This window comes from Saccopteryx bilineata, chromosome 1 (genome assembly GCF_036850765.1).
Source record: "Saccopteryx bilineata isolate mSacBil1 chromosome 1, mSacBil1_pri_phased_curated, whole genome shotgun sequence".
NCBI classification, from domain to species: domain Eukaryota; kingdom Metazoa; phylum Chordata; class Mammalia; order Chiroptera; family Emballonuridae; genus Saccopteryx; species Saccopteryx bilineata.
The window spans coordinates 227,523,166-227,541,791 of record NC_089490.1 but is presented as its reverse complement, the minus strand read 5'-3'; the positions used below and the strand labels follow the sequence as shown (position 1 = coordinate 227,541,791).

Below are 18,626 nucleotides of genomic sequence, written 5' to 3'. Positions count from 1 at the left end.
ATGTGTCTTGTGAAACTAGTGGCGGGGTGGGGGGGAGATAGGCAAAGAAATAAGAATTAGTTACATGTAATTTTTAAACATGTTTAATACAGAATACAAACCAATTTGAAAGGCATGAGAGAGCAGTTAACACTTTGAGTGTCCCTCAGGGTGTTGACATTTGTCTAAGTGCTTTAGGGACACCCAGTCACTTCATTTTTACAGAAACCCTGGGCTCTGAAGTAGGTACTGTCATTTATCATTGTCCTCATTTTAGAGAAGAGCAAATTGAGGCACAAAATCATGCGGTAACTTGGCCCAAGTTTCCACAGCAAGAACGTGGAAATATTTGAACCCAGGAAACCTGGTGCCTCTCACACCTTGTAACCACCAGTGAGGGTTACTGGCTCTCCTTCTGTGGAAGTCAGGAGCTCAAACACAACCCACGAGGTTCCACAAGGCCCAGCCAGGATCTCACCATAACAACATCCCTCTTTATTCAAGTTTAATGCCTTCTCCAGCTTGATGATCTCACAAGTTTTAGAGCCAGAGCCAGTTCCATTAAAGTACAGGAAGGGCAAGTTTCCTGAGCTGGGGAGAGTGTGATATGAAAAGGAAAGAAGAACACTAGGAGGGACTGGAGGAAATTGCTCAAGTCATCTGAACATGTACAATGTCGTGTGATGCCCTTAACCACTGCAACTTGTGGTCTGCCCTCCACCAGGTATATGAGATTTGTCTCAGCCTGGAGGGACTCGACCATATCACCTAGCCCCGGCCCTTGTAGTCCTGTGGATAAAAAGAGTAGTTTCTTTGAAGGATTTCCTGCAAAATATTGGCTTCCAGCTTTCTTCTTTCCACAAGGTGAGCATGAGAACAAGACCAGCCCACACCTGGCCCAGGGAAGTTGCACCCAGTCCTTCCATCACCAATCCCTAGCCTCCTCCCCTTTAGGAAGAGAGCCCATGAAATAGCTTCAGTGCCCCCTACAGGTATCAGGGCCTCCTGCATGCACAAGAGCAATCTTCTCCCCACCCACCACCCTCCCTCACCCCATTGCTTCCCACCTGCACCTTGGCAGGTATCTCTCTGTCTCAACTCCAGCCCATTGATTTTTTGATGTCAAAGGCCAGCACTAGACTCCTCCCAAAGGTGACTACATTTTAAGAGGGGACTCCTGGAGATGGGTACCTAATCAAGGGGTTGAGTATGCTTTAGCCATTTTCATTAATTTATTCGTTTAACAAGTATGAATGAATGAATGAATGAATATATTTATGTTTGTTTGCTGGGTCCTGGGCCCCACCTGCTCAGCACAAACGGCCAGCAGGAAAGACGGACATCCAGCCGCATGTTGGTCTCTTTTCTGCTGCACGTAACCTCCATGCAACCAAGGGAAGAACGGTGGCAAACAGATTGGCAAGTCCAGAGGAAAAGAGCCTTCCTTTTCCCAGTGTCCACGTGTCATTTCTTGAGAATGACTGACACACTTGGGCCTCGTTTGTACTTGCCCCTGGGACCCATGTTTGCCGCCAGAAGGATGGGATGTTATAATCAGCCCCAGAAGTGGGTCAGAAGTGGGTTAGGTCCCAGGATGTATAGCCCCTTTATAGCCACAATGAATATGGGAGGACACGGAGCCTGCAGAAGCCACCGAGTCCCCAGGAAGCTCAGGCAGCAGGCCAGACTAACGTCACAAGGCCCCGGGCAAGGCACTGGATTTACACTCGTCTCCCAGCAGCCCGGTCTCAAACCACCTCTTACATTTCCCGACTCTCCACACTCTTCCCTCCCCAGGAGACATAGTGTTGTTAACAGCCCTGTCCCCTCGCCCCCCAACCTTTGTTGATGTGCTCGGCCCCTGCGACCCTGAGACTCACAGGAACTTGTGTGTTTTCTCTAAAGCCTTTCTTACTGCTGTACTCCAAGACTACGGAAGGTCCAGGGGAATCTCCATAGATGCCCTCACTTTCACCCACCAGGTGGTCTCCGACATCACTGACATCAAGGAGGAGGAGTTCTCCATAATCATCCAGAAGAAACTCAACATGGTCAGGAGAGCCTTTAAGGTACTGGTGTGCTTCAAAGATTGGAAAGAGTAATCGTTCTTTCATTCGGTCATTCAATCCAACCATCATTTCCTCAGCAGACTTGCATTCAGCACTCACCACGTGCCAGGCATGTGCTGGGCACTAGAAGGCAGCGTGAATAAGGCATAGGCTCCTTCAAGTCCTAATGCCATCAAATGTCACCTCTCCCACTCTTTCCAGGAGGCTGGAGTTATACGGGGTGGGGCAAAAGGAGGTTTACAGTTCTGAGTACGCATAGCACAGTTTATTCTTGTATTATTGTTTATTAATTATTGTACTATTTTCCATAGGAACTGTAAACCTATTTCTGCCCCACCCTGTAAATGAATTAAATAAGACATTGAAATAAATACAGTAAATGAACTTTGTAACTATCCCCCGTTATCAATGAAATCTGCTGCTGAGATCAGGGTTGATGTGGAAACTGAACTCAGTGGGGCCACCTCTCCCCATGGCACTCGCAGCGGGCAGCCTGCGCCCAGACCCACTCCCACCCAAGTTCTGCCAGGTTCCGAGCAGCTGGGCCGGAGTACAGAAGTGCAGCCCTGTCCTTGTCACCATTGCCCCACTGATTTAAAGGGCCGCTATCATTATTCACTAAATTCCAGTGTTCTGGGAACTCATTCTGCCCCAGGACCAATGTCACACAGGAGAAGTTTTGTAGTTATATATGGGCACTTGATGGCACCTCATTTTTCCTTTTTTAAAAATGTTTTATTATTTTTACTATTTCCCCCCATTTATTAAATTGTGGTGAAATATACATAACATGAAAGTCACCATTTTAAGCATTTTTAAGGACACAGTCCAGTGGCATCTGTTGCATTCAATACTGCGCCATCACTACCACCCACCTACAGAGCTTCTCGGTCACACTGAACCTGCCCCCACTGAATGTGCTCCCCAAGCCGACCACCCACCCACCATCGTTACTTATTGTCTATAAATCTGACTACTTCGTGGGATCATGCACATAGTATCTGTCGGTGTGTGACTGGTTTATTTCACGCAGCCAAATGTCTGTAGGGTTCACCTATGTGGGAGCAGGTTCCTTCATATTTAAGACTGAATAATCTGTCGTTGTGTATACATACTGCATGTCATAGCTCGGGCTGTAACAGCAGAACTTAATTTTCTCACCGTTCTGGATGCTGGAAGTCTGAGATCAGGCAGGCTGAGCATGCTCTTCCCAGCTTGCAGACAGCCGCCCTCTGTCCTCACACACCTTCCTCCGTGTGCGTGCATGGGCAGTGAGCTTTGGGTGTCTCTTCTGTTTTTCTTTTTACACAGGTGTTTTAGCTTTATTCAGCCAGGAAGCAGCTTTCCCTGCTTCTTTTTTGGGGAAGGGAGGCAGGAACACCCAAGTTTTGAGAAGGGAGCAGGGGGTGGGGGAGGAAGCACAGCCCACCCGCTTAGAGATAGGTCCCTTTCCTGTGGGTCAGCCTTCTTCTGCAAGGTGGGCATCCAGGGCAGGCGCACGACCTGGGAGTTTCCAGACACATGCTGCTTGGCAGCCCAAGTGTTCTCACTGTGCAGAAATAGCGCATCATCCCAGCAGACCTGTGCTAGGACGTCATCCGTTCTGCACATCTACTTCACAGGGAATGCTGTTGCAGACAGTGTGGGAGCTCAGAAGCCAAGGGAGGAGACAGTTAAAAGCGGCCCGCCCTGTCTCCTGGAGGCTGCAGACAGGCCTATGGGGAGAGTGGGGGAGATAATCCTATCGGATCAGGACCCCGCCTGTATGACTTCACTTAACCTTAATTACTTCCTTAGAGGCTCAACATCTATTGAGCATTAACTTCTTCACCTGCATCATTAGATGCTCAAAAATTATCCTTCTTGGCCTGACCTGTGGTGGCGCAGTGGGATAAAGCATAGATTTGGAACACTGAGGTCGCCAGTTTGAAACCCCAGGCTTACCTGGTCAAGGCACATATGGGAGTGGATGCTTCCTTCTCTCTCTCTCTCTCCCTCTTTCCCTCTCTCTCCTCTCTGAAAATTGAATAAAGTCTTTAAAAAAATATATCCTCCTTGTATAGATGAGGAAGTAAATGTTCAAAGCAGGCGAATGACCTTCTCAAGACCACAGGGCTCAGGGGATAAGCTCGAAACCCAGGTGGCTGACCTCACCCTCACCTCTTCCCGCAGACATGCAGTTCGCAGAGAAGCAGGCGACAGGCGACAGGCCTTTTCTTATGCGGATGTGCTGGCCTCCGCACTCTTGCCTTCTGTCCCTCGACTTTCGCTTTACATTGGGAACCAGCTTCGCTCTCACTGAAGTCAGATAACTCCCATTGATTCTGAACAGCTCTTGGGAAAGTTAAATCTCTCCAGCATGAGCTGTTGACAGATTAACCCCATTTGAGTTTTTAAGAGGAATGACCCCTGTATGCCTGGCCAAGTCTTACAGGTCAAGTATAAATGGAAGTCATTGTCAAATGCATTAGATTAACCTCTCCTGGGATTGACGTGTAGGGACAGTTCCGGAGGAGATGCAGTGAGAGTAGATTTATATAAAAGTTAAAAGATAAGTCAAGCCTAGACAGTGCTACCCCAGTCAGTCTGCTCTAGAATTAGGCAACTCTGAGGTTCTTTCTATGAGTTCAGTCTGAACCGCCAGGTACAGACATAGTCCACAGAGTGGAGAGCTCAGACCCACAGCACAGCCCACGGGTGAAACCAGCTGGCCCAGGGGCCAGCCAAGACCAAGCAGCCTGGAGGGTGAGCTCAGGGCATTGTGCCCAACCCCTCACACACCTGAGGAGCGCAAGCTGCCTTTCAGGCCCACCCAGGACACGCCTGGAGTCACCCAGAACTGGACCTGCTGGAAACAAAGTTTTCTGCTTAACAGAATTTCTCAGAAACTCATTTGACCCTTTTTATATCATTGAACGATATGATACAGAACCCTTCTCTGACTCTGTACGTTTTCAGAGCTATAGGGAATCACTATAGCCACAATGGGAGAAGCAGGTAACCAGATCTGACCCCTTTTACAATCTCACTCCTTTCTCAAAAACTGGGCCCAGGATTATAATAGAAATGGAGAGTTTTGCTGTGTTTGCTGTCCTTGTCAATTCAGGATGATCCTCCTATGTAGACCAGAGCCTACAAACTTGTTGAAGCTGAGTAGGAAAATAATGAAAGTCCTCCCCTGAGAACTGGGAAGACCTGCCCCGTGCCAGGACGGTCCCTGCCCCAGCTGCCTGGGCTGGTAGGGGAGTGGTGGGCCACCCCCAGGACTGTCCCCAGTGGGGCTTCTTGTAAGGCGGTTTCCTACTCAGGAGCCTACTGACAGCGCCTCTCCTTGACCTCAGGGCAAAGACTGCACCCACGTTGGAGCTCACATCTTTGGTTTGTTCATCGAGGGGGCAAGGTGGAATCATGAAGAAAAAACACTAGAAGACTCGCTGCCTCGTGAGATCTGTTGCGATTTTCCTGAAATATACTTTATGCCAACAGAGGTAACCATCCCAGTGTTGAGCACAAACTCTTGAGGCTCTGAGCTTCCCCTCAGTAATGCCCACCACCCCTTCTCTTCCCCATTCCCTATGATTTCAGTGGGGAAGAATGTGATATGCTTCAGACAGAAAACATTTAAAATAGCCCCAAATTCTGCTAAAATCTAAAACGGATACTATACCAACATCCAATGTTATTTCTCAAGAATATGTGCTATAAAGCCATAATAACCTAACCTGCAGTTTACTTAATTCATAACAAACCATGCAGGTCCAGCACAGTGAGAATGGGAGCTACTGGTTTGTTTGGACTATGCAATTTTGACTACTGGATTTTTTTTTTAAGATTTCCACCGAAAAACCGAACACTTTTAACCAGACAGACTCCGACCTCCATACGTTTGAATGCCCACTTTACCAGACACCTGAGAGGTCAAGGACTTTGACAACTACTGGCTTACCCTCAAATGTTTTAACATCGGTGTATTTATCCACGAAGAAACCTCCTAGTCACTGGATCACAATGCAAGTTGCATTGCTGTGCGAGAAGACTGAAAAATAAACTACCACCCCAAGCAATTTAATTTCAGACTCTAACCAGGCTTACATGTTTCAAGACATGCACGTGTAGTAACCCCCCTCATAAAAGCATTGGTGCGTTCAGCCCGACCAGACAGGCGCAGTCTCTTCCTTCCTTCGGTGCCTGAAAACGTCAGCATGGGGGGATGTTCCAGCTGCTTTTCTGAGCAGCCTCTCTGCAGATGCACTCCAGCGCAGGTGAGTGCCTGTCCGACTCTGCAACTGGCTTGACTTTCATAAATGTGAAAACCACAACACTTGGCAAGCTACCAGGGTGTGTTTTTATGAACTTTTTGAACCCAAACGGTGATTTCTCCAGTTTCAGACAAAATACACAACATGAGGAGTTCTAGGGAATGCCTTCCCTTGCTGCTCTGCATGAACACAATACAACTCTGTAGGCCTGGCTGCAGGTTCTGAGACAAGGGGCGGGTCTGCCCTTAAAGTAACAGTCCCATTCTGACTTCACTAGACTTCTTGTCCCACTGAAAAACCAGGCCTGAGAATTCAGCAAATTAGATTCATACCAAAACGTCCTGTAGGTAGCAGTTTTATTATTGAGCACTGATGTTGAGCACTCATAAGAGTCCCTGTAGAACCCTCAGACCGCCTCAGTGTGATGTGGTATATCCACCAGATGTACACAAGGAAACGTGCTGAGAGAGATTCAGTGACTTGCCCGAGCTCACACTGCTGGGGCAGCAGGGCCAGGATTCAAAGCCACATTCATTGTCCCTCTGCCCTGGCCATGGGTCCTTTGGCTGAAAATATAGCCATGTGTACACAAAGGAAGCTCAATAATCCATTTTCTGTGTAGTAAAGCAGAGGGGGGGGGGGGGGGGGGCTCATATCCAGAACTAGTCTTTGTAACAGCCATGAACAAAAGATTAACATCTACTTACTTATTTTTAATTAAATTTATGGGGGTGATACTGGTTCGTAAAACCATACAGGCTCAACAAAACACCATCTGCACAGGGCATCATGTGCCCATCGCCTCAAGCAAAGTCTATTCCCTTTAATCCCCCTTTGCCCACCTCCACCTTTCCCTCTGGCTGTTACCACACTGTTGACTGTTTCTATGCATATATATGTTTTCTGGCTAATCCCTTCACTTTCTTTCATCCGGTCCCCTCGGACCTGTTCCAGGTGTCCACACCTCTGGTTCATCAGTTCATTAGATCTCACATGTAAGTGAAATCATATGGTACTTGTCTTTCTATGCCTGGCTTATTTCACTTAGCATAATCTCCAGGTCCATCCATGCTGTTGCAAAAGGTAAGATTTCCTTTTTTACAGCCATACAGTATCCCATTGTGTAAATGTACCACAGCTTTTTATCCACTCATCTGCTGATGGGCACTTGGGCTGTTTCCATGTCTTGGCTATTGTAAATAACACTGTAATGAATGTAAGGGCGCAAAAGTCTTTCAAATTAGTGTTTTGGGATTCTTAAAATATATTTCCAGAAGTGGCATAGCTGGGTCATAAGGCTGTTCCTTTTTTAAGGAAGCTCCATATTGTTTTCCATAGTGACTGCACCAGTCTGCATTTCCACCGACAGTGCACAAGAATTCCCTTTTCTCCACACCCACACCAACAGTTGTTTGTTGATGTACTGATGAGAGCCATTCTGGCACGTGTGAGGTGATGTGAAATTGTTTTAATTTGCATTTCTCTGATTAGTGATGTTGAGCATTTTTTGGCCATCTGTATGTCTTTGGAGAAGTGTCTATTTAGGTCCTTTGCCCAGTTGGATTATTGGTCTTTTGGTGTTAAGTTTTATAAATTTTGGAATAATCCTTTGTCTGATGACTCAGGGAATATGTTCTCCCATTCAATGGGTTATCTTTTCATTTTGTTGATGGTTTATTTTGCTATGCAAAAACTTTTTAGTTTGCCGTCATAGCCTTTTGGTAGCTTTCCTCCCTTGCCTGAGGACATACCGGCAAAAAGTATTGCTACAAGAGATGTCTGAGATTTTTACTGCCTATATTTTCTTCTAACATCTACTTACTTTTATATCTAGGAAATTGTACTATCTGAAAGTAATACCAAAAGAAAGAATACATTAAGAGCCTAAGGGCCTGACCTGTGGTGGCGCAGTGTCGACCTGGAATGCTGAGGTCGCCGGTTCAAAACCCTGGGCTTGCCTGGTCAAGGCACATATGGGAGTTGATGCTTCCTGCTCCTCCCCCTGTTCTCTATCTCTCCCTCTCTCTCTCATAAAAAAATGAATAAATAAAAATCTAAAAAAGTAAATAAAAAAAATTTTTTTTTTAAAAGAGCCTAAGTACCCACAATGCTATAGGAAAAGCATTGAAAAGACTAGTCCCTGTCATGTAGGAATCAATGAAAAAATGATCAAGGATAGGATTTTAACCAAAGACACAAGGTGGGATATGTTATTTGGTCCAATTCATTTGCTAAAATAGTTCTAGAAATTATCCATGATTAGCTACAATAGTCCATGATTTACGGAAACTACCCATACACAAAGCCTTTTCTCTACAGCGTACAAAAATAAAAACTAAGACACTTATCACCTGATATGGTATTTTTAACTTACTTGGTGTGGGTGTCCATTCTGACACCCACCATCTGTCACACAGTGTCACCCTGGGGAGAGGATGCATGGTGTCTGAGTTCATCTCACTGACAGATGCCTCACACAGTCCTTCAAATGTACATAGATGTGATTAATACAAAGCCATTTGAAAGTATTACTGAATCTACAATAATTTTAATCCTTTCTCTAGTTTCTCAAATAGCAATACTAAATACATGACCATTATTTGGGAATTGGGACCCTCCACTAACCCCTTCAAGCTCCAACTTTCTGAGACCCTCAGAACAGCAGTTGGCTAGGGTTGCAGTGGCAGGGATATTCTAAGGGCCTATTTTTATCTCAGTGATCCTAGAGTTATATGCAAAGAAAAAAATGAGTCTCCAAAGTGATCAGAACCACCTCATTTTATTTTCAACTTAAAACTTCATTATAAAACTTATCAAATAAACATGTGAAAAACAAAATGCCAAACAAATGGTGCCGGTATCCAGAAGCTACAGCACTGTGATATGCTCGTCCCCAGGGAAAGAATCAAATGTCCTTCCCCAGCTTCCAGGGCCTGGACACCACGTTTTCAGGCCAGGAAAAAACATAACTGCGCGCACACACAGTGTCACCACAACAGTGCTGAAGACTACCGGATGCAGGCCAACCTCATGATCACATCAGCATGAACTAAAGAGCTCATATACAAAATGTAAAATTAAAATTCCAACATATACATATTTATTATTCCCGCATGTTTAAGATACTGATAACAATTAAAATTTGAAAACAGAAATTTAGTGGATTTAATATCATTATTGTTCTATAATGGAAAACATCAACTAGAATTTAACAGCTAATGCTACCTTGTGCACATTCGTTAAACTAAGAAAGGACTTTAAACTATTCCTTACACTGTTTTTATGTGAACAGACTTCTAAAGATGAACAGAGCACTCCTTCACAGGGAGCAGACTATACAAAATACAGTGTGTAAGCTGCATCAGCTCAGCAGTAGCAAAACGGTGTAATTAAAAAAGTCAAAAACATATAAAAATAGTAGCCTAAAATGGCAAATTTTCAATCAGTGTAAAAATGTTTAAATAGGGATGTTACTCCAAAAATAGATATTTATTCTATTTTTTCTATTTGCAACAGTTTATAGCGGCAAACAAACACCGGCAATTGAGGTAGAAAAGCCAAATTTGCCAATTTTGGATTAAGAAACATTTTCTTAAGAAAAATATCCTTCCTATGTCTTAATAGCATCTTTTACACAATAGGAAATGAATTCTAATTGTTTCCTACATTTTAATTCACATGTATTAATTTACAACACTTAATTTAAAATACTGCAAATGTTTTTTGTTAAGATTCTTAGTCCTGACAATTATTTCACATTCAAAATACTGTACAGAAAAATATTAAGTCACCATATATTACATTAAAAGCTATGTATTTACAATTTTCAATGCAGTTACAGAAGTTCAAGTTAAACAAACTAACACTAGTGGTCTCCCTTAAGCAGTGCCCCTAACAATTTCATCCCTCTTTTTGTAGAGCATTTAATAGAATTCTGCTTTCTACTTTCCAAAACTATGGCTAACAAGTGAAATGAGAGAAAAATGCCATTCTCTTACTGCAATAAAACATTGTGTTTTCATTTAAGAGCCAACTGACAGAAAGATCAAAATTTAAGAAATTAAAACTTATAAACATCATAGTTTGCTTCCTAACATTTATAAGACTGTTTTTCAGTAAGCAGATTTTTTAAGAACTGGAAACAACTTCTCATTAAAATGGAAAGCTGAACATCATTTTTCCTTATGTTAACTGCTGATTTAATAAAAATAAGCACAGCTATATGAAAATACTTACTACTTGACTTTTTAGTCCTGACTCAGAAAACAACTTAAAGGTCTTCTCAGTGCAACGGAACAAGGTTGGTTTTGGATAGGTCCTTGCGGTGGGGCCGGGGCGAGGGCGGGGGCGGGGCAGCCATCAGTAGACGTAGGGGAAGATGCGGTAGGGCACACGCTGGCAGTACCTGTCCCAGGCCACGCCGTACTTCCTCCTGCACTGGCGCTCATCACGGGCCTCTCGGTGCACAAGCAGCACGGTGAAGTAGATCACATAGAAATATGGCAGAACGTGGTTAAAACCTGTGGGGAACAACAGCCAACAGTGTTGGGTATTTTGATTACCACTGCTATGCAATATGAAGTTTTTCCAGCTTTTCCCCAAACTCAAACCATAAAATAGCTTCATTTTCTTCAATAGGGAAAACTGAACCAGTTCAGAAAATCCCACCGGTGTGTGGCAGAGGCAGTATTTGAACTCATCAGAAAAGTGTGAGTGATCCATTCTCACAGCCTGTCATAATCAGAACATGTGTCATCCCATTTAAAGCAAACCTCCCTTCTGGCGCTCAGTGAACAGCTGGTGGGCGTGGCCGAGGCCAGTACAAAACAGAATTGGCTTCATTTTTTACTTAAGAACACAAGTGTTTCAGGATGTCTGTACACTGAGTCATGACTACAAAGTTAAATTCAATTCCGTATATTCTGCTTAGCAAAAAGCAGTAGGCACTGTTTAAAACTTACAATTTTGCTTTTAGAAGTGTCGAGTAAAACATCAGGCTGAGTTCCCATCTCCCCTCAGAAGCCAGATGAGTGAAGTGCCACATGTCCCCAGATTGTGGGCAACACCCACTCACACCGGCACTGCCTGCAGTGTCCCAACAAGGGACACACATCTATCTAGTAGGCAGCTGAAGAGAGTCAAGTGAGCACACCTCTTAAATACTTACCGCATGGGAGGGACCATGCCAGGGCCATGAGGAGATCCCCCAGGTAATTGGGGTGGCGAACAAAGCCCCACCATCCAGAAACTAGAAGATTTTTTCCCGTTGAAGTATGAATGGTTTCTAAATCTATATAAAAAAAATACATTTGCAATGATATGTAAACAAATATAGAGACAAAATCCTGATACAATATACATAATATGGATGTATAATCAATACTTACGTGCAAGCTTTGGATCATTGGGGTTTTTCCGGAATGCATTCTTCTGAGAATTTGCACATCGGAAGATTATATAGCCACAAACTATAAAGTTTTAAGAATTTCATGTTAGTCATTCAGATATAATCTAACACTTAAAAGCATTTGTAATTAGAGATTATTTCTAAGCCCTGAGGAAATTTCAAAAGTGGAGAATAACCTAACACCTCTACTTTCAATATAACATTGTCTTACGAACAATATAAAACCTCTCTATTGAAAAATGTCAAAAGATAACTATCCTGAAATCTATCATACTGCTTTCATTATTCACGTGGGGACTACCTTTTAGACAAAACTAATAGTGACATCCATAAATAAAATCTAAGTCCACATTACAATAAAATCAATACTAGAGTTGAGTATAATGAAGGCTGAGTTATGATACCTATTGGCCATAACATGAACACTTTATTACTTTATTAACAAACTCTAGCTTAGCTCAGTACTACAACATCTTGCACTTAAATATATACCAAATCCCACTGTAATCCTACAACCTGGTAGCTTTATTTCAAATTTCAAAACATCCAAGTTAATAGCCACAACATATCTCTATTAACATTATCAGTCCTCAAAGTAAAAAATTATTCTCTATTATTAGCTTAACTGTAATATACTGTCCTGAATGATCCACAAGCATGACTGACATGAGTAAACCAAACCGGAATTTCTTCTATCATGGACACTAATGAGTGTGGCAAAACTAGCTATATTGAAGCTCAATGCTAATTTTCCTGCCCTTCCTGTGGCAACAGGGTCTGATGAACAGTGTGGTACAAGTCCCTAAAGGGCACGCCCACAGTGGACAGCAGCTCTGGCCATCCTGCTCACTCTTCCCAAATACGCTCCCACTCCTCCCGGAGCTGTGTCCTACTGCCCAACTCCCTCACCCACTAAAATCCAGGTGAGACACCCACCCCTCCAGTAAGCTGACAGGGAGAGCCTCCACAGAGAAGTTCTACCTTAAACTCCCAGCACATTTGGCCTATCAGCCCGTCTTCTATCCTCACGTTAGTGTCTGAGAGTCATTCCTCCTGTTAACAGCATAAGCCCTAGAAAGGCAAAGCTAGTTGTCTTACTTTTTAAGGGGCCTACCAGAAAAATCAGGCACTCAGTAGAGAAAAATGAATCCCTACTACAACTAAAATCTCTTTGTTAATGCTAATTAAATTTAAAAGCAAACTCATCTGTTTAAAAATTGTATGTTTAGGATAAACTGATAATTGCCAGATAGGAGGGAGGCTGGGGACTGGGTAAACAAGGGGAAGGATTAATAAGTACAAATTGGCAGTTACCAAACAGTCACGGGGCTGCAGAGCACCGCACAGCAGACGTCATCAACACTGTTAATAACTATGCATGTGCCACACAGGTACCAGACTGAACAGGGGAATCAATTCATAAGGTATAGAAATGTCTGACCGTTATGCTGTACACCTGAAACTAATACTGCGTGTCAACTACAACTGAAAAATCTTTTTAAATGTTAAAAAAAGTTAATGAAACAAAAATTCTCTTTAAAGAGCTGCCAAAGAACTATGAAGTATCCAGTCTCTTTACAAGTTGCAAGAATCTTATCACTCATCACAAATTACTTTAAATTCAGCTAATTACGGTCATTTAAAAGGGCATGTTATAAACAGGTAGAAACCAGAGCACAACAGAGTTAATACAAAACGACTACCCAGAGTGAAATTAACACTCACGTTTCAGAGCGATGATCAGAGAAGCCACCAGCCAAGACACTTCATTTGGATGATGGACTAAATAAAAGGCTTGCAGGCTGTAGACAAACGGAACCCACACCAGATCACCGAAGGCCAGCATGAATCCGAATCCATCATGGATAATGTCCATGGTTGTCAACACCGCTTCCTATGAGGACATGGAGGGAAAATACTTTTTTTTAAAGTTTGGGGAGAAAAGTTCCTGTGTTTAAAGTATTCAATGAAAGTACTGGTTTACAGTCAAATTTATAAGGGGCTATGGGAGGGTACACCAGCCAAAATTTTTTTAAAAGTGGGAAGGGAGAACCTGGTTTCCCTGGCACGTGCATCACATGAAGGCATCCCATGGGCTCTGTCTCCAATCACTCTGCCCTCACTCTGCGGCCCTGAAATAGTGCTTCTCTGACATGCCTCTTATGCCACTACACCTTTGGCCGGGCTGTTTGTTCCCTCTGCCTGGAACACCCTTCTCCTACCTCAGCTTCCGCCTCCCCTGAGCTACCTTCCTTGACCCTTACATGAATTCATGGGCACTATCACTTTCTTACATAAATAACTATAAATTTAATTTCAAAATAAAAAAAATCTTTTAAAGGTTTAATAACCCATCAGAACATCTTAACTCTCTGGACTATACAGTAAGAAAATATTTTAAACAGATTTAGGGGAAGCTATAACTATGCCTATGACGTCAGGCAAGGTGCTTCTCAGATGCTCCCACCTCCGACAGCAGAAGCACACATGTGCTCGTACTGGCCCTAAGTCACTCTCCCCACTAGGCTGAGAAAACACAGGACCAGGGCCCTCTCCCCTGGGCCTCCGTAGCACGCTGCACACGCCTGCCTGCGATGGGCTCCATGTTCCCAGTGTCTGCTGAAGGAGTAACAAGGGCACCGACTGCCTTTGTTTCAAGTCCACATGCACAATGTAATTTCTAATCATCATCTGGCTTTTCATGTAGATTTTCCTTCCACACAAGAAAATAAACTACCTGGTAACATGGCACACTGCCTGCTTCACTGCTTGTGGTAAATTAACAAAAGTGAAGGCGCTCTCTTTTGAATTTGGGTAGCCTGAGCAAGCAGCCAGATCACCTCTGACCCGGTACCTGCAGACCGTGGCCCTCTGCGTGCTCACCGCAGGTCAGCTAAAACACCCCGTGGACTGACAGCTCTCTGGTGCTCACTATGTGAAGGCTGAGGCCCCAAGTCAGGTTGCTCACCCACACTCAAAGCTCTCTGACTCCACGGTGCCTGCTTTTAAAGTGAATTACCTCATTCCAGAGTGCGTCCACCACATACAAGAGTTGGAAACTGTTAACCAAAATCATTGCCAAGGATGGAGTAGCACGATTCTGTGACTTCATCTCAGCCAAAAGCATTACCAAGTTAATAACCACCTGAAATAAAAGGGGCAAGAACAGTCTCACAGCACCTCCTCAGAGATCCTTAGCAAAAGGGGAAAGATGGCCACTTCTCAGCTGAGAAAGCTGCAGACGCCATCTTACCAAGTAACCACCATCAGTAATAAGATACATCATGAGCCCCGTCTTGACAGGATGCACCAAAAAGGATATAATATCATTTCTGTGCTGTTCTTGCCAAAAATGCATCAGTCACTCCAATCATGAGAACGTACTAGACTAACCCAAATTAAAAGATCCTCTTCAAGGCTCAAGGTCATCACATAAGGAAAGACCAGACAACTGTTTTAGACTAGAAGAAACCAAAGCAAAATGGCAACAAAATGCATTGTGGGACCTATAGAGAACCTGGAAGAGAACAAGGCCAGCAGTGGAAAAAACGAGGAAAAGCAGGGTCTACGGATTTAGTTAATAACACTGTAACAATGGTAATTTGCTGTCCTGGATGACAGTTATTACAACTCTATTTCTGCAACTCTCCTACACGTCTAAATTATGGGGTTTTTTTAAGGGGAGGAAAATATGTTTTTCCTTACATGAATTCATGGGCATTATCACTTTCTTACATAAATAACTATAAATTTAATTTCAAAATAAAAAAAAATCTTTTAAAGGTTTAATAACCTATAACAGAACATCTTAACTCTCTGGACTATACAGTAAGAAAATATTTTAAACAGATTTAGGGAAAGCTATAACTATACCTAAAAAATATACCATCCAGGCTCTGGCCGGTTGACTCAGTGGTAGTGGTAGAGCATCAACCTGGCGTGCAAAAATCCCAAGGTCAATTTCCGGTCAGGGCACGCAGGAGAGGTGGCAACCATCTGCTTCTCCTCCTCTCCCATTCTTTCTTCTCTCTCTCTTCCCCTCCTGCAGCCATGGCTTGATTAATTCAAGCACTACTGGCCTCAGGTGCTAGGGATAGCACTATTGTGAACATGGCCTCAGATAGGCAGACCATAGGTCCCAGGTGTGGGAGGGGGTTGCTGGGTGGATCTTAATCAGGGTGTATGCGGAAATCTGTATCACTATCTCTCCTCCTCTCACTTAGAAAATAAAAAAATACCACCCACAGCTTACTTTAAAATTGTGTATAATTCTTTCTAAATCCAAGATTAACTTGCATTACTGAACTAAAATTTAAAAAATAAATAAGACATACCCATCCGATCAATCCGGGACGCAATTCACAAAAGTATTTGAGATCAAAAGTACCAATCCGAGGATTTAATTCACGACCAATGAAGAAGTCATAGATGACATTTCCTGAGAAGGGAAAAGTTCTTGTTCAAAAAAGTTTTTTGGAAAAGCTCTATTCCAAACCCAATATAAGGCTTTAAAAATGCAGTTGTCTACCCTCCGGGGTCACAATCCAGCTCAGCAGCCTGGCAAACAGGGCCCAGGAGCAAGAAGTAGGAGGGGCCAGTGCAGACTGAGAATGGTGACTCCGTCCCATCTGGGGTGCCCTGCTGCTACAAGGGCCCTGTGCCAGGTCCTCTGCTTTTAGGGGATCTATTTTTTTATATATATATATAGACCATTTATTTTAAATAAGCAACTTAATTTTCTTCAATGTTTAAATCAACCAATTTGAATTTTTTAAGGATGTTTACTATTTACTACTTCAGAGCAAAAATAATACGTCATAAATTATGACGCTACTAACCTTGCTAAATGTTACTAAAATGTCTTACTGTCACCAAGTGACTAAAAAAGGGAAGAGAAATAAGAAAGTATGAGGAGATAGTTTCTTCCTTGAGGTTTTTTCCTTCATTTTTTTTATTGTTTCCCTTCCTCCCTCATAAACTGCACCAGGAAAGCAATGCACGCAGGCCTAGCAGTGGCTGCGGGAACTGCGGGGTGCCCCATGGCGCACAGCCCGGGCTCACCAGAGCTGGCCTGCGACAGCTCGCCCTGGGGCGCTCGCAGAGCCCGCACGTAGAGGTAGACACTCAGGCCCACAGAGAACACAAGGGCTGCCAACGCGAACTGCAGGAAGTGCTCGTGCACGTAATTCAGCTCCACGCCCCAGAGCAGAGACGCTCCCACAGCTGCAGATGTCAGTATGAAGGCGTAGAATCCTTGAGAGAGGCAGAAAACCGTTAACTCCAGGTTCATGTGAGATTTATCCCATTATAAAATAGTGCAATGTTATTTTTTAGAGTCTTAATTTCATTATTTAGGCTAAATACAAATACATGAACAAGTAAGACCTCTGAGAGGTAATCATCTTTTTATTTTTTTTCTAATATTTTATTATTTTTTGGAGCCCTGGCTGTGGGAGGGGAAGAGAGAGACAGAGAGGAAGGAGAAGGGGGGGGGGGTGGTGAAGCAGATGGGCGCTTCTCCTGTGTGCCCTGGCCAGGAATCAAACCTGGGACTCCTGCGCGCCAGGCCGACGCTCTACCACTGAGCTAACCGGCCAGGGCAAGAGGTGATCTTCAATCTAAACACAATACCTCTCAGTTTTTCAAATATTTTTACATGTTGGCTGCAGTTATAAATAATTTATCTGCATGCCCTTCAGCCCACTGAGAGATAATTTGCTATTTACTACTCTGATGTAATCAGCTGACAGTTTAATGAGTACACTCTCAAAAGTTTTGAGCTATCAAGACATCAATCTGAGTCCTTAAAAAAAAAAGTCACCGTTTAATCTATACTTGAGTCTTCTTCCATCAGTAAGAGGTGTTCCTTCTACAACCTTAAAAGAAAAAAAATTAATTTTAAAAAATTAAAAACAAATTTTAAAAGCATATATATGTATGTCTATATTTAGTCATATGTATGTCATATATATATATGTGAGCTATGTATCGCACTTAAATCTCAATATGCTCAAGAACGACTATCTTTTAGAAGTGAAATTTAGTATCAAGTTTCAAACATCTTAATGACAAACCCTCTGATTAAGCAAGTCCACCTTCAGGAATTTATCTTAAATATAAATCTAGTAATAACTTCTCAGTGTGCATGACTATCACAATAGCCACCTTCCCCCCAACCATCCCATGTGCCAGCTCATGAGTAAAGGGGCTTTATCATTTCTATGGCTAATCTCAAGCTCAAAGATCTTCAATGACTTCCCACTGCTTGCAGAGAGGGTACAGCTCTACTGTTTTCTACTGGTGAGGTCTTTTTCAGCCGGGCTCTGCCCCACTCACCCACCCACCTACTCTGGCCATGTGCCAGCTGTTGTGTGTCCTATACTGACTCGATCTGCTATTCACACATATGCGCTTACTGCTTATTCAGTCATTTCATGTAATTCTTCTTCCTCTGATAAGAGACCGAGCAGTTCCTGGCATGGGACCATCCTTCTCTCCATTCAGAACACCCACAGCGTACCCACACAGCCGGTACTCAAGAAGTGGGATGAGTTTAAAATTCCTCTTGTTCAACAGCACCCACATTCAGAGATGTTGCAAATATTTTTAAACCAGGGGCCCCCAAACTAAGGGCCGCATGCGGCCCCCTGAGGCCATTTATCCGGACCCCGCCGCACTTCTGGAAGGGGCACCTCTTTCATTGGTGGTCAGTGAGAGGAGCAAAGTTCCCATTGAAATACTGGTCAGTTTGTTGATTTAAATCTACTTGTTCTTTATTTTAAAGATTGTATTTGTTCCCGTTTTGTTTTTTACTTTAAAATAAGATATGTGCAGTGTGCATAGGGATTTGTTCATAGTTGTTTTTTTTTATAGTCTGGCCCTCGAACGGTCTGAGGGACAGTGAACTGGCCC

The 18,626-nt window shown here is 43.3% G+C and overlaps 2 protein-coding genes across 3 annotated transcripts in view; one reads left to right on the top strand and one right to left on the bottom strand.

Annotated features, from left to right (window-relative positions):
- Window positions 1-6,165, top strand: part of DNAH14 (dynein axonemal heavy chain 14) — a 207,252-nt gene extending 201,087 nt beyond the window's left edge. Inside the window, exons 82-85 of the mRNA XM_066252726.1 lie at window positions 704-843; window positions 1,885-2,048; window positions 5,390-5,536; window positions 5,880-6,165. Of these exons, the coding sequence (XP_066108823.1) occupies window positions 704-843; window positions 1,885-2,048; window positions 5,390-5,536; window positions 5,880-6,095 (667 nt within the window). The 3' untranslated portion in view covers window positions 6,096-6,165. The remainder of the gene's footprint in view (window positions 1-703; window positions 844-1,884; window positions 2,049-5,389; window positions 5,537-5,879) is intronic.
- Window positions 6,166-9,067: 2,902 nt separating this feature from the next.
- Window positions 9,068-18,626, bottom strand: part of LBR (lamin B receptor) — a 28,012-nt gene continuing 18,453 nt past the window's right edge. For both annotated transcript variants that reach the window (XM_066237477.1, XM_066237485.1), the window contains 8 exons: window positions 17,536-17,590; window positions 16,776-16,967; window positions 16,049-16,152; window positions 14,734-14,859; window positions 13,440-13,608; window positions 11,695-11,775; window positions 11,475-11,597; window positions 9,068-10,827 (listed from right to left, as the gene is read on the bottom strand). In XM_066237477.1, coding sequence (XP_066093574.1) covers window positions 10,667-10,827; window positions 11,475-11,597; window positions 11,695-11,775; window positions 13,440-13,608; window positions 14,734-14,859; window positions 16,049-16,152; window positions 16,776-16,967; window positions 17,536-17,590 — 1,011 coding nt within the window. In that variant the 3' untranslated portion in view covers window positions 9,068-10,666. The remainder of the gene's footprint in view (window positions 10,828-11,474; window positions 11,598-11,694; window positions 11,776-13,439; window positions 13,609-14,733; window positions 14,860-16,048; window positions 16,153-16,775; window positions 16,968-17,535; window positions 17,591-18,626) is intronic.